The sequence below is a fragment of the Elgaria multicarinata genome, chromosome 1 (assembly GCF_023053635.1).
Source record: "Elgaria multicarinata webbii isolate HBS135686 ecotype San Diego chromosome 1, rElgMul1.1.pri, whole genome shotgun sequence".
In the NCBI taxonomy this organism is placed as follows: domain Eukaryota; kingdom Metazoa; phylum Chordata; class Lepidosauria; order Squamata; family Anguidae; genus Elgaria; species Elgaria multicarinata.
The window spans coordinates 90,010,323-90,026,687 of NC_086171.1; the positions used below are offsets into that span (position 1 = coordinate 90,010,323).

At 39.8% G+C, this 16,365-nt stretch overlaps 1 protein-coding gene across 1 annotated transcript in view; it reads right to left on the minus strand.

Annotated features, from left to right (window-relative positions):
- The window catches only part of RMND5A (required for meiotic nuclear division 5 homolog A), a 29,874-nt gene that overhangs the window by 11,753 nt on the left and 1,756 nt on the right, over positions 1-16,365 (minus strand). The window contains exons 2-5 of the mRNA XM_063131784.1: positions 11,685-11,827; positions 6,212-6,346; positions 5,969-6,069; positions 1,932-2,098 (exon numbers count right to left, since the gene is read on the minus strand). Coding sequence (XP_062987854.1) covers positions 1,932-2,098; positions 5,969-6,069; positions 6,212-6,346; positions 11,685-11,827 — 546 coding nt within the window. The remainder of the gene's footprint in view (positions 1-1,931; positions 2,099-5,968; positions 6,070-6,211; positions 6,347-11,684; positions 11,828-16,365) is intronic.

The window sequence follows — 16,365 nt, forward strand, 5'->3', positions numbered from 1 at the left end:
TGTTTTTTTTATGCAAGCAAAACCTGAAAATACAAAGAGTCGATAATAACTGGCAATTCAGTAAGAAAGTCACATTATTCACAAAAATTACATGCTGTACTATAAATTATTATTATTATTATTATTATTATTATTATTATTATTTTATTGCTTACCCGCCTCTCCATTTGGATAGAGGCAGGGAACAATAATACGTATAAAATACATAAAACTGAATTAAGAACATTGTATACATTATTAAAATATCCTAAAAACATCCTAAAATTCCACTGGATAGGACTATTATGGCACTTTATAGAGACTGTTCAATGAGTTCCCTAAATGATCACCTAAAGAATTCACACATTTTATCACACAATGTAACACTAAGGTCACAAAACCAGAACCATTATGAATAAATGGTTGCGTTCAGATGACACAATAAACCATGGTTTATTATGACAGGAATGAGCTGCAGCAAGCAGCAAGACATGGATTACGAAATTGGCTTGTTTCAAACAAACTATAGTAAACACTGACCTAAACCTGACTAACTGTAGTTAATCAAAAATAGAAATGGAAACTTCTGATCTCCTCATGACCATATTACCGTATTTCTTCGATTGTAAGACGCCATCGATTGTAAGACGCACACTAATTTCAGTACCACCAACAGAAAAAAAGCTTTGATTCTAAGAAATAATAAACGCACCCGCGATTCTAAGACGCACCCTGTTTTGAAAGATGTTTATATGTGGGGAAAAAGTGTGTCTTAGAATTGAAGAAATACGGTATTTATTTATTTCTCTTTCTTCTGCACCTCCACCTATTGGGATAATGCTGGATTAAATCACAGCAGAATTACTGATTCCTATTCTGTTACTCTAAAATAGCCTCCAACGGAGAAAGATGAAGGAGGCAATGTTTATTGATTAGTGGAAACCTGATATCAATGTGAAGGATGTGATGAAACGAGCCACAATGTTTATTGATTGACTGTTGAATACTGGTGTTGATTGTTAATCTTTGTTTCCCTTATTGAGGCTTGGCCTGTTTCTGACTAGCTCTGGCTCAGTTTATAAGCAGCTGAAACATTTCATATTTTAAATATATATATATATATATAAACTGGATCTACTCTTATTGGTCATTTGCTTTGTTTTTATGCACATTGCTTCCCCTATCGATTTATTCTGTTGCTTTTCAAACAGGTCAGAACCAATCTGGCCAGTTAGAAGACACTGACCATAGAGATTTCTGGATTTAGAAATGGTCATAACCACCTTTAAGACCAGGCACTCAAATTTAATAAAATGGATTAAGAGACGTTTAACTCTCTAACTGAAATAAATGGAACTTTAAAATGCCCGTCCTGTTTATGCCATTAAATTAAACGAACTTTTCAAGATTCTTTTCATATTTTTAAGCATAAACATCTTGGTGGCAGGGGTCAAGTTCACACTAAACAGTCCACAGGAATGTGAACCTCTGGCTCAGGAGTCAAAGAACCTCTTAACTAGTTCTGTGCACCCAAGGCTCCGTTGTACTTGTGTTTTTTGAACAGCACCAGTTCACCATGCTGCATGGCAGAACACTTCTAAAACAGAACGGAGGTGGCCTATTGTTCAAAATAAAGTTGGGGGGGGAATCCCACTAGTTAAGCCCTTGGCCTGCCTAAAATAGTTGTTTTGATCCAGGTCCTAGAGAAAATACCTGGGAGTGGGGGGACTTACAATTTGTCAAGGGAGGGCTTTTTGTCTGTTTTTTTAAGAGATACCCAGGTGCCCCTGTATTTGTAAAATAAATGAATATGAATGAATTCAAACTCTGAAATATGTAACAAAATTACATGGGGGAGGGAAATGCATGTAGTGAATTCAATACACACCACCATTTTTAACCCACAAATACAAACTTGGACTCTTGTGTGTAACACATTTAATGTTGCTTACCTTTCTGGTGGTTGAGAGCAAATGGTTGAAAGTTTTTAGCATACTGCAATGCTTCTCTCTGGTTTGCAGTTCCACCCATTAATAAACTAATAAAATATAATCTGTGAAGCTTAAATTCTAAGGAGCTATTCTGTGCCATAAGCATTTCTCTGTTTGATACAGCCCACCTAAGAGACCATGGGGGGGAAAAGAAATAAAAATCAGGTTCACCTTAACAAGGATAGTGGCTAAACAATTCAAGATTTGTTTTCATGTAAGCTCATACAATTTGTCACACTTAGCATAAGTCCTTCAACATACTATCAATGGAGTCACCTTCGAGGTAGAATAATACTGCTGTTTTTAAATACTGTCAGCTCCTACACCATTTGGAAATTAAAATGAACCAATCATATTATTTTGTCTCTATCAGTAGAAGTTCTATGCAAGACAACAAATGTTAATTTTGAAGTTTGAAATTTTAACAATTACATATTATTTCCTAGAAATTGTTGCCTAACAAGTCCTGGGAGGGACTAACACTGATTAGAGATGTGATGGCCTGGAAAAAAAACTGGAAAAAATTGGGAAAAAAACATTTCCCCCCCCCCCGTTTTTTCCCAAAGCCTTTTTTGTTTTTCCCCCCAGAAAATTGGAAAAAATGAAGAAAAAATGGATTATGGGATGTTTTATTTTAGCATTATGAATAAAATGTTTAAGACAAGGTGTTCAGATATTTACTTCTCCAAATGATTTCTAAAAACTGTACAGTATCAGATTATTACAATGTCTGTGCACCAAGGACAAGCTAGTCCTAGGTTGCAAACCGAGACTACAACTCTCAAATGCAAGAGCAAGATGCATTTCTGCCTCTAGGGGACGGCACTTCCATGGAAGCAGAGACTGAAACTAATACTGATAGCTATAGGTCAGAAAATGAGTCTGATTAAATTTCATGCATATTCATTGAATCTTGGTTTCCCCCCCCCCCCAAGTTCTTTTTATGGGAATGGGGGCTTTATGTCTTGACACTGGAGGACTAGCGGAGACATAAATAATGTTCTTTGTTACTAATGTTGGTGGTTTCTTCAGTAGTTGTTGTTTTTTAAAAAATGCCTGCTCCTCATGAACTGGCAGAACCAAAGAGGTTCCTTACAGTTCAGGTGTTCCTAACAGTTCAAGAGCTTGTAGCTCCATTTGTTACCAAAAAAAAGTTTAAAAAGTAAATTAAATTTGTAATAATTGTTTGAATACAGTAGTTTTAATATACCAAATGTAATAATTTTATGCCAAACCAACTTGGACATAATTACATTTTATGTTCCTAAAGTAACAAAGTGACTTTCAATCTGTAAAAAGTGCTTATACTGCATTATTTCAATTTTTCCTAAAATTTCCATTTTTTCTGAAAAAAACGGGAAAACCCGGTTTTTTTCCATGGCTTCAAAATTTCCGGAAATTTTACATCTCTAACACTGATAGCAGCTGACAAGTCAGTGTTTCAGAGAAACACCTTTGGCTTGTAACAACTCCTGTGCCAAGTAAGGGTTGTCTAGGCAACCAGGCAGAAGAGTTTCTAAAAATTGGGAAACGTTGGTTTCCCCCACTTGGCTACTTATGTGCCAAGATGACTTGCATGAGGGCAGAAGGAATTAGTCTAACATTTTCTGGGCTAGTAGCTTTTGTAGACTTATTTGCAAGGCTGTTATAGAAAAAAAAATCCACACACATTTCATTTAGTAATGGAAAATTATGGTTACAAATAGCCTGCAATTACCCAAACATTCCATTCATCTTATATTATTCAATGAGTAAGTACTAATGCTGTTAATCCCACTTCTGGGAAGCCATTTCCTGTGCTCTGTTTATTTGGAGCAGTGGTTAAATGCCAGGATGCCATTGGACTGATGTTACTTCCTAATATTATGATCAAGATGGAAGTGCAAGTTGTACCAATTTCAGTGGAACTTATTTCTACATATATGGACCATAGCCTAGGTTTTAATTCCAAAACAACTCCAAAAAGTGAAGAAAGGTGCTGATCAATAACAGAAAAGATAATTACAGTTAACATTTGCTCCTGAACAACTATTCCTATTCTTTTCCTAATATTTAAGACTCAGTAGAAGGTTTTTAATTGCTTATGTTTCCACTATATGGCCCTGTTCAGACAACACGCTAAACCATGCTGCATAACCACAAAATGGTTAACAGAATGTATTATGCATTCTATTAACAATGTTGTGGTTAAGTGGCATGGTTTAGCGTGTTGTCTGAACGGGGCCTATTAGTTATACATAAATGAACACAATGTAAAAAAAATAATTCCAGTATAATAGTGGCATATGATTGGATTTGGGCAGTCTACTAAACTCAATTATGTATATCCAGACATGTCTTTCACTTAGAAACTTTGGAGAAATGAAAACAGAAAACTCCAGGAACTGATAAACAACCAAGGTAATAAAAACTACAAGGAGAAACAAAATCACACACAAATGAAAAAGCAGGTCACAATTTAAGCTGAGAATTGGAAAAGGGGTTAAACTTGATGGAGGCAGGAAATGCAAGGGTGAATCCACATACCCAGTGCCCAAATTCAAATCTTCCCAGCATTTTTTTACCCCAAAGCTCAATTCCTGAAACAGGGGAAAGGTAAAGGGAGGTGTGTTTGTGTGTGCGCGCGCGCATGCAGAGACTACTTATTAGGTCTGCAGTTCCAGTAGGTTCCTTAATGTGACTGGACTAATGTCAAGGCAGCCTAATGTTCAAGTGAAGCTGCATTTTGCTTAAAGGCAAATAGACAGACTTAATGTAATCAAACTTAACTTAAATTAAGGGATACTAGGAGTTTGCAGTCCAGTCCACAATATATTTGAACACACAAAATTGTTATACCCAAATGTTCTAGGTAACTAAGTAAAAGAAAGATTTTCTACAATATCAAAATACAGTAACGCACACACACAAAAACCCTGGAAAACATGCAATTAAAGCTTCTAGATGCAATTGACTAAAATGAATTCATTTCAGATGCCTGAATATTCATAACAGTGCATGCCAAAATCATCGCACTTCCCACTCTGCATTTAAGCTAGATGGGTGTTTTGCCCATCTAGCAGAGGCTTCAGGGAGGGGCAGAGAAGGAGGCTGGGGTGGCCATAGGATTTGTCATATGACTGGAGGGAAGAATCCCCTAATTCTCTAGAATGCAAGCATTTATCTGTTTATACATTCAAGCTGTAGTCACTTTCCTGCACATTTTAATCCTGCCATACTTACAAACAGAACAATCTGCTTTAAAACTGCATCTGCCTTATAGGCAGCTGCCAGAATTTTTAAATTAATAATAACATTCTCCATTGTTTAGGGTGGCAGTGGCATAGTAGATAACCTAGAGAAGGAGGTCTTTGATGATATAAAATAATTTGAGAAGAACTGAACCAGTAGAGAGCAGTAGTGATGAGGGAGCAAGAGCAGATTTAGAAATGTATCCTAAGAAAAGATAGGATGGCCTCGACTATGGCATCCTAAGGACAGGCCTCATTAAAATGTTATAAACTGTGCTGTCACTCTGAGTTAGTGTGCAATATCAGTTACATCAACTTTATTAACATTTCTTTATTGAAAGAAAAGCACAAATTGTTTGATAATCAACAGCAATACGGCTTAAAATGTCCCAACTACATACTAAACCAAGAAAAAAACTCCCATTACATTGCTACGTCTCAAACCGTGTAGACAGCAATTCCGAGGCAAAGCCTGGGGTCTATACAGCAGGGCTGCCTCAAGGACTGGACATTCCAAGGGACAGCAATGTCTGCCTCACTTCAGAGCTGCCACTTCCTGTGAAACATGAATTGTCTTGATACCGGACAACTCCTCAAGCAGCTTAGCCCATTTGAGGCATGGGATCTCAGCCCAGCTGGAACAGGTAACAAATTTAATTAATCTTTATTCACCTGCCAGCCTCAACAAAAGAGAATTTGTTAAAGGAGAGACTTCCAATATTCTTTAGATTTTTATCTGAAGATTCCCAAAACAGCTGAGTAACTCACTCTAATGCAGGTCTCAAAACTCTAACTTTAAGCGCTTCCAGTATTCGGTTGAGCTCCACAAATGGTTGCTTTTGACTTTGGTCTATAGAAAGTCCAGACTCCTGAAAAACAATCCACACATCTATTAGTCATTGTAATATTTATTTTAGCCAAAGAATTAATTTTTCCACATCAGAATTCCATTAGAACATTGTGAAGGGTTTATTTTGCTTCCCAGGAGTGAGGAATTCTAGCTGCCGTTACCTGACAAAGCTCCTCAGCTACATCTAGCATTCCTTGCCGGAAAAAGTGTTCTACCATCACTTCGTTCAGAGTTCGTTGGCTATCAGCCTGCCAGCATCCATCAATTCCCACACTGCTGATGTCAGAGTCAAAATTCTGTAAAGCAAAAACTGACAGTTAATTCTGGAAGTAAAAAGCCCATCTATTTTTATTTTTTATTATCACTTATGCAAAGCATCAACAACTCCACTCTGAAGTCCTTTTGCCAATTACTGAATTGCCCTCCATTCCCTCTTGTTCTATACAAAATATGCCTTTCAGGTCCTTCGTTATCTCCTTTTTACAACAAGCTGACACCATTTTTCTTGTTTGTTTCTTAACAGGAGGAGTTTGAGAAATGAAGGAGTTTGAGATGTCTAGAGAATTTAAGAAGCTGTCAAGAAGTTACAGACAACAAAAGATATTTTGTTACTAGCTTTGGGTGCTTAGAGTTCTTCAGTCAAAATATCTGGTTTTAACTCTTATGTAATATTTTATCAGTCACTCCAGGCTATAGTAGCTGGTTTGTTTAAAATATTTGTGATCTTGATAGGCTGGAGTGCTGGGCTGAAAACAACAGAATGAAATTTAATAGGGATAAATGCCAAGTTCTACATTTAGGAAATAGAAACCAAAGGCACAGTTACAAGATGGGGGATACTTGGCTCAGCAATACTACAAACGAGAAGGATCTTGGAATTGTTGTAGATTGCAAGCTGAATATGAGCCAACAGTGCGATATGGCTGCAAGAAAGGCAAATGCTATTTTGGGCTGCATTAATAGAAGTATAGCTTCCAAATCACACGAGGTACTGGTTCCTCTCTATTCGGCCCTGGTTAGGCCTCATCTAGAGTATTGTGTCCAGTTCTGGGCTCCACAATTCAAGAAGGACGCAGACAAGCTGGAGCGTGTTCAGAAGAGGGCAACCAGGATGATCAGGGGTCTAGAAACAAAGCCCTATGAAGAGAGACTGAAAGAACTGGACTTGTTTAGCCTGGAGAAGAGAAGATTGAGGGGAGACATGATAGCACTCTTCAAACACTTAAAGGTTTGTCACACAGAGGAGGGCAAGGATCTCTTCTCGATCCTCCCAGAGTGCAGGACACGGAATAACGGGCTCAAGTTACAGGAAGCCAGATTCCAGCTGGACATCAGGAAAAACTTCCTGAGTATTAGAGCAGTACGACAATGGAACCAGTTACCTAGGGAGGTTGTGGGCTCTCCCACACTAGAGGCCTTCAAGAGGCAGCTGGACAACCCTCTGTCAGAGATGCTTTAGGGTGGATTCCTGCATTGAGCAGGGGGTTGGACTCAATGGCCTTGTAGGCCCCTTCTAACTCTGCTATTCTATGATTCTATAATAAGCATTATGAAACACCAGTATGAAACAAAAACACCTATCAATTTAGACAGAACAGACCAACAGTGTAAAAATCAGCATAAAATTTCAGTAAATCAGATAAAAGCGTAGTACAGTAAATTAATACCAGTTAAAAGCCTGGGAAAATAAAACATGCCTGCCTGGCACCAAAATGGCCCATTGATATGACTCACTAAGTCACGGTGGTTAAGCATTTTGAGCTAAACATTATGGCTTAGGATGTTGTGTGAATCATTCCCACCCACAGTGGCTACATAACCACAATTGAAACGTGCCCATTTGCTGCAAAAGGGTTAGAAGCCCAACCATGGCTTACCATGCTGTCTGAACAGGCCCAATGACATCAAAGTTGGCACAAAGCAATAATCCCTGGGGAGGAAACTCCATAAACAGCGTGCCACAACTGAATACACCATCACCTAACTTCAAGTCATATGGGAAGTCAAAAGAGATCCTCTGATGATAAAGGCAGGCCTGTGTGGTAGAGGCAGTTCTTTACATACCCAAGTCCCAAGCTGTTTAGTTGCTGTATTTTGTATTAACTGAAGCTTCCAAGAAGTCTTCAGAGGCAGGCCCACATGGCACACAAAGTGAGTTGATGTTTGTCTAATTTTCATAACTGTTGGAGTTGTAACACATCTAATTCTTATTTTATTCATATGTTTTGGCAATGCCCAATAGTTGCTCCTTTTCAGAGGAAGTCATAATAAGGATAAACTTTGTATTGAAGCAGTCTTTAATATGGAAAGATTCACAAGTCCTCCTAAACTAAGTACCAGTTTCTTGGAAGTTAATGCATGGTCAGCGCAAATGGATTTTCTGAGCCCTTATGACAGCTAAAAGACTGTTATTACGTTGGAAGGATAAATATCCACCACCCAGAATGCAATGGACTGAGGACTTAACAACGCTATCAACATTTGAACAGGGGGTATATAGGTGCCACTTGCGATATTTGGTCTGATTTTCTTGAAACCTAGGCATTACTCCCCCCTTTTTTTTTTTAAGAATGGTGTATTTGATGAAAAATTGACATTCCTGTGCATGCAATTTCTTTTGTTCTTTTATTATTAATTCACAATTTGTTTTCTGTTCTGTTAAATTCACAATAAAAGTGGGGAACGGGCTGGGCAAATTCAAGGAAACTAGCTGGATGGGACTATTGATCCATATACCACTCCCACTGACTGACTGTGGCACTGCATTGTCTTGGTTGTGCCTGTGGGTGTGCAGAGCTCCTCTAAGCTACAGTGTGTGTGTGCGCGCGCGCGTGCACTGTTCAACTGGGCTATAGTTTCATATAAAGACCCCAGAGTCCTAATCTATATGACAAGGTCCACGGGGGTTTGCATCAGGTGCATTTCTCCCATTTGCTTCTGTGACTGTTGTTAGGGAGCTGCCCAAGCAAACTAAGAGGGAAGGATTCTCGTTCTACTTTTACATCTGACATCATTGTTGCTGATCATGCAGTCACGAGGTGAAGTTTGCTGATCATGCAGTCACAATGTGGTGGTCATTCAAAGGTTTCCCATTACATGGTTTGAATGACAATATCCAACGTCCCTTAGCTGCTGGTCTCTATGAACTGCCGCTTATGGCTCCTTGCTCTTCCTTCTGCTCCTGTAGGCAGCAATACAACCACGTTGTTGGGAGTGTTCTTGAGCAGTGCCTGTGTGGGAGCACTGTTCCTCCAGCAGGACTTCCATCCTCCTCGTGGGCAGCCCGTGGGTCTCCATGCATGCTTTCTCTCAAATGAGCTGGGAATGTCTAATGTTCACCCACTGTGCAGCCCAGCATCCAAAGGCTGAGTGCTTGCAGGCTGTCTATATTTGTGCCGCAAGGGGACTCCTAATTCTGTCCGGAAGGAACTCTGGAGAGTACAGCTGTTGGTGACCGTGGCTGGGCTTCTGCTCACTGCACCACTGTCAGATGGCCTAGGGAGGGTTATGACTAGCGAGTTGGGCATTATAGATGCACTGGGTACAGTTATATGATGCCATTATTGCGCTGCTGTGTGCTCATAGATAATGGGGGGGACGCCACTGCCATGCAATGACATTATTGTTGGGTTGGTGGAGTTGCCATGGATGCTGGGGGGGCGGGGTGTCAGTTGGCATTGCTACATTATCTCATGTAGAAAGAGGTATTATTTTGCTGCCTACTTTGCTGCTTGAAGTGCAGAAGGTCTTGATTACGTTATGCTGACAGAACCAAAGGAGCAGCTGTTGGCTCAGCAGGACCATAAGATTGCTCCGTTAGACACAGCCACCAGGATAATGCATTTTGACATGTTGGATGTAAGGCCAAGAAATGACAAGGTACAAAACCTGTACAAATACATTGAATAACGGACTGTGTTGCTGCAAAGAAAAGTCCCATTTTAGATTTAAGAATTTGTTATATGATCATCCTATTTTGACTCATTGAGGCTATACAATTAAATTGCAATTCTAAACATGCAAAGAACAGCCTGCTCTCATGTAATCAGAAGCTGTGATCTTTGCATTGCCAAGACAGACCCCAGAGAAAACGTTTGTCTAACATAGGAAAGATTCTTATCTTCTCTGTTCCTATCCCCAATTTGACCTTCCAGATTTTTCAACTGCTCTGTTGTGTACTGACTAAAAGTAAGGCGGCAAATACGTGCACAATGTGCACCAGTACCTTGCTTGCATTGCTCTGTTTACATAAATACTCCTCCCAGAGTTTGATCCTGCCTGACTGCGGGAAAATTCTTTCCCATTGGCTCCCCATAATTAAAGGCAGGAATCCTGTCTCTGGCTTCTAAGAGTTCATTGGTTTGTCGAACTCCCTCCAAAGCATCCTCTATGGTAAGTGTGAAAGAGGGGGATTCAAAATGGGAACCATTTCATTTATCCTCCATTCCCATAAGAACAATCCTGGTGGCTCACACAATAAGACAGAAATAAAAATACAAAATTACAATGACAATAACTGAATGAAGTGGCAGGAAACAAATATTAAGTAAATACTGGGAGAGTGAGAATTCAACAGGTGAAAAATTTAGCTGGTTGGAAGCCTAGCAGTGAAAAAGTATTGAGAAGCATTTGAGGTCATTCAGTATTTCAAAGAACAAGGACTAAATGAATACAAATAAAGTTGATATGGCAAAATGATTACAAAAAACCCAAATATTTTAATAACTAGCAGGCCTGCTAATATAGAAACACTGAAGATATATTTGTTGCTAGTAAAGAGACAGTAGGTATGGGATGCTCTTCTCTTATAGTTATTTGAAAGACCGTATTCTCCCTTATGAGCCTGCCCGTGCTTTGAGATCTTCTGGAGAAGCCCTTCTTTCAGTCCCGCCATCTTCACAGGCGCGCTTGGTGAGGAATGGGAGAGGGCCTTCTCGGTGGCTGCTCCAGTGCTTTGGAACTCTCTTCCAGGGTAAGCTAGGCTTGCTCCCTCCGTGATGGGCTTTCGGAAGCAGGCAAAAACCTTTTTGTTCCAGCAGGCCTTTGGAGAATAATCTGGCCCTCCATCTATGTTAATGTCTTATAATTTTGTTGTGTATTTTAAACGTTTATGTTCCCCCCCCCATGTATGTTTTAAACTTTGTAAGGCCGCCTTGAGGCCCAGCATTGGGCAAAAGGTGGGATACAAATAAATATAATAATAATAATAATAATAATAATAATAATGTTAGTAAAGGACTGTATCATATTAGCAGCTTGTGTTCTAACCATTCCATTCCATTTTGCAGGTGAAAACACTGTGCCATCATAAAATGTAGTCTGAAAAGCTTAAGCAACAAGGTCACAAACTACAGGGAAGTCTTCATGTAAGCCCCACTGAAATTAATGGGGAGCAATGCAAGACAAAAATACAACATCAACTATGCCCCTGACTTCCACTGAATAGTATTTTTTACTCACATCGATTAACATTAAGACCTGGATCCAGACTTGACCATACTTAGAGTAAACCAATTCAAATTAATGGACTTTAGCCATTAGTAATTTAAGCCCTATTGATTTCAACAGGTCTACTTGAAGTATGACTAAGTATGGAACCAACCCATAGACTCAAAAGAGTAAGGCTACAAATACCTTGTCAATAGCTTTCCCAACCCGGGAAACGCTACTGTGGATGTCCTTATGATCCGACGCCAATTTCTGAACAGTGTCCTTTATTCGTTTACAACACTGGGTCATAACAAGTGATACCGTCCCTGACAGATCTCCATCTTGATCTAGACAGAAGAGAGGAAAATAGGGAACTAAATGCATTATGAAAAAAATAATGCTGATTCTCAATAAAATGACCAAGCCTCTTCAAACAGTTGCACTGTTGGAAACGGATGACAAGGTTTCATGGAAAGGTATTTCCACAGTATTGGCTAGCATTTGTAATATGCATGGGAAGTTATATTAAGGGGGATAAACTCAAGTCAGAATTTAAATACCTTTAAAGGTTTTTTTTAACCAGTCCTGTTCTGTGGTTTACTTCTGTGCTCAGATTCTGAGCTAATTCCTCCTTTTTTTAATCAGCATGATCAATACCTGCATGCCCCATCCTTGCCCCATCTGCTCTACCAACTGCCCAGTGTGGCTGCCCGTCCCGTACCTACAGCCAAGCAAGAGCTTATCCTTGGGGATGTCCAAGAACAACATGCCAGCTTCATCCAGGGCATCACACACACACCCCTTGCACTCCTGGGAATGCAAACCTACTATAAAGGCTCAACAGACGTTCACAGAAGGAAAGGGCTGGAGTCTCAATCCCTTCTGCATTAGGTTGTTTCTAGGCTGAGATACAACCCAATAACCACAATGGGCTGTATCTTGACTAAGAATGCAATCCTATCCCCAACAATGCTGATGGCTGGAGAGGGTTAGGATGGCCACTGGCATACTGGAGAGGGTTAGGTTGGTGATAGCTGGTGAAAGGCCCCAAAATGGGGGATTCCAGAAATGAGGAGGAACTGGCTTTGGATCCGCAGCTTCCCCATTCCCCCAGAAAGGGCTGATTCAGCTAGTATAGGGTGGGGGAGGGGTAAGAGGGGATTGTGAATGCAAAGATCCATCAGGTTGAAAAGCCCAGTGAAGTCACACATCCACCCCCCCCCCACCCCCCTGTCTGTCCTGGCTGCTGCTCCTCCCAAGCTCTACCTAGCAGAGCTCTATAAGTTGAAGTTTATTCCCATAAAAATCAGTGATATTTAAGCTAAAAACTTTTCTTTTCCCTATAGCTTTTAAACTTTGAGTTTGTTCTGACTCTATACTGTTAGCTTCACCCTTCCCGGTGCCTGTTTACACTTCCCTGTGCCTGTTTGCATTCTCTTTCCCTTCTTATTGTTTACTACAACTTTATTAGATTGTAAGCCTATGCGGCAGGGTCTTGCTATTTACTGTGTTATCTGTACAGCACCATGTACATCGATGGTGCTATATAAATAAATAATAATAATAATAATAATTAAGTAAGCCATGTAAGTTGTCCTATAGATTCAGTGGAACCGAAGTTCAACTAGCTTAGTCTGGATCCTACCCAATATGTATAATTTGATTTGCACATACAATTGTACTGTTTGATAGTTTTATGAAAAGCACAATTATCTTATTTTATTCAAACAATTACGACAAATGTCCCTAGGGTTAAGAGATCAGGCAGCTGTTGTACTCAAAAGTACCCAAATATATCTTAATGCTTAGTAGTTGAGGAAACAGCAAACAATAGTTGAAAATAGAAACAGTGTTATTAACCATTTTGTTAACTGTACTTTGAAATGTCTCCTCTCTATACCCTTCTCTATGTCAAGAGTACAAGACCTACAACACCTGTTTACCAGAGATGACAGTACACACAACAAGCAATGATTCTTCCTTTAAAATACTTCCTGTTCAAGGCAGGTGGGGGTGGGGTGAGACCGTAGTTTTTGCCCCCAGCTTAACAAAACATTACAAACTATCAGTAAGTCTCAAAAGTTACTAAACTTCAAAACAGCATGAGACTCTTCAGTTTTCCCCACCATATATTTATTTTTTTGTTTCTTTTAATATTTGTTCTAGAACTCTATCTGCCAATAATACAAACAGGTCCCTTTCTTAATTTTAGATGTTCCATTCAGTCATGAAGTAACTGTCCAGCATTAATTGATTAATTTAAACTTACTGTTGTTTCTAGATCAAATGACCATCGATGCTATTGTGCCTTTCTATAGAACTGGCTCATAAAGTGGTTATTGCACCATCTGTGATAGGGGACAAGTAATTTACCAAGCCTTTACACAACCCTCTTCACTACTAAAGAGGCATTACAGATTAAAGTGTTCTCTCTTCCTCAAAAGAGACTTCAGGCAGGAAGTAAATATGTCAGTATAAGCACATGAATAGAAAAATTCATAGGCAATTGACAAGGTAAGAAATAGAATTCCAAGATGGAAAAGAACCTGCGGCCATGTCCCACTCACTGTATTAGAAGGCTGCAGCATTAGAGGGCCGTATATGGCGGTTCTGACTGGGTACTCGAGGCCTTGTTTGCAGAGTAATACCTCTGCTTTATTTCTTGGACATGAGGGTGTTTGTCCCCAAAGAATGAAAGAAAAAGAAAAAGAAAAACCTGATGTACCATAGCACCACTAATACATCCTAGTGAGACTGTTGGTTGATATTGTTTTCCTAGCTTAATTTGCAGATACTCTAGGGCAACCTGTGAACCTCCAGATGTTGTTGGACTCCAACTTCCATCATCCCTGACCATTGGCCTTGCAGGCAGGGCTGATGGGAGGTGGTGTCCAACCACAGGTTGCCTACCCCTGCTCTAGAGGTACACTTTCATACTGGCAAGGGGTGGGATGGAGAAAGGGAAGATGGAGTACACAGAAGCAATTCTAAAGAGGTGAAGTCCATGCCAGAAAGGCCCTGGGTCTGAAGGTCATGGTGAAAGGACTTGTCTTATTTGTCTTGCTTCCAGAGAAGTTGCATCAGGCAGAGCAGTCCACCATCTTATATTGCACCCTAGGACAAGGCAAGCACAGATTGTGTTGCCTCCTCCCCAAAATAAAGGGATGCATTTATTCCTTGGATGCCACCCACTGTTTGGACACCATAAGGACAATGAATTTCTGGCGAATAGTAACTTAAGCTAATAACAAAAGTACAAAAGAAAAGCAAATATGGAAAACAAAAGAGAGCTAAGCAAATCAAAGCACTGCAGAAGCTAAAGGAATCAAGTGCTCATACCCAGATCAGAATTTGAAAAGAATGGAGAAGGAGAAACAGACCTTGTCTCCACTGTGTCCTATTCCTCATGCAATACTTCAGTTTTGTGCTGCTGCAAGCCATTCCTATAGCCCCCCTCCCATCTCTCACACCAACCACTGCTACCTACATTTTATAGCCTAATCAAGAAGAAGAGGTAACTGCATCTAAATTTATTGACATATTAGATGAATATCTCCCTACGTCCTCTTATTCCAGCTACAAAATTCTACATGCCTCATGGGGACTGAGCCTCAGTTCAGATGTTTAAAATGCAACCACTAACAATTCTCTTTGCATGAATTAGCATCTCCATTTGGGGCCTGTTGGCATAGCCTCCAGCTTTCAAGCAGGAATGAAAATAGTATGGGCCATGTGAACAGCCGCCACATAAGATTCCGGCCAGGCTGTGAGCATGTCAGCAGCCCTGAACACTCCCTCAGTGACCCACATGGGAGCTCTGCTCTCTAAACATCATCTGAAATGGTCATATTATGGGAATTTCGTTTGCCTTCCACTCCAAATTGTTCAGGCTCCTCTTATCAGTCTTTAATAATAATCTTTAAAAGTTACTTTAAAAGCCACATGAAAAGCACATGCCAATCTCAACAAATTTACTTGGGACTAAGTGCCAATAAAATAATCAATACTTCCAAATAAGATGCATAATCCTTCAATGCCTCACTGAAATCGTGCACAGAATTGTACATGTCTCAGTTATAGCAGCAGAATTCATGTGTGCATCTGCCCCAACTGTATGTCAGACTGCAGTTATAGGAAAGTTAGCAAACCTGTTATTGTGGGCTCCACTTTTCAGGAGCCACCAATGACTAATCCCATTATTATCCAGTGTGAAAGAGTAAACATATTTCCTGGTGTAGAAATAAATTAATGCTTCCTTCTTTTATTCATGAGCATGTGATTAGTAGAGGCCAAGGATGACTAGGTAGATTCATCACTGCCCCAACTTGTGATGTCAAAACGAAACAGTGTTTTCTGCAAATCAAATTTAAAGCCCTTTTCCTTTCAGAACTAAGGCTCTGCCTTCTTCTTCAAACTAAAGTTTATGGTGAACATCAAGTTAACTTAATATCTAGCTCTTTTCACCCAGTCAACAACAAAGTCAAAACCCCATATGTGGGGATAAAGAGAGAATAGCTCCCCCAAAACTATGTCAATAGTTGCTTAAACCAACTTCTAAAATACAGAAGTAGAAGCTCTGTCTACATCATCTCTTTAAATCTGACCAACTTTGGCCAAAGAATGGAAGCCTGTCTCACTGCCCATTTTAAATTCATCCTAATCATGAGTGTGTGGACCAGTCCCCAAGAAATATTATTGATAACCTAAAGTCAAAAGACACACGAAGAAAGGGACATCTGTGACAACAAGACATAATTGCTAACCAGTAACTTTAGCAATTAGAGATTGAGAGGCCGGTCCACCACCCTTACTCACTTCTCAAAGTGTCACTCCAGGAAAACTACTTGCTGTCCGAAGTGTAGAATTTGTCAGAAGAGACCAAGAC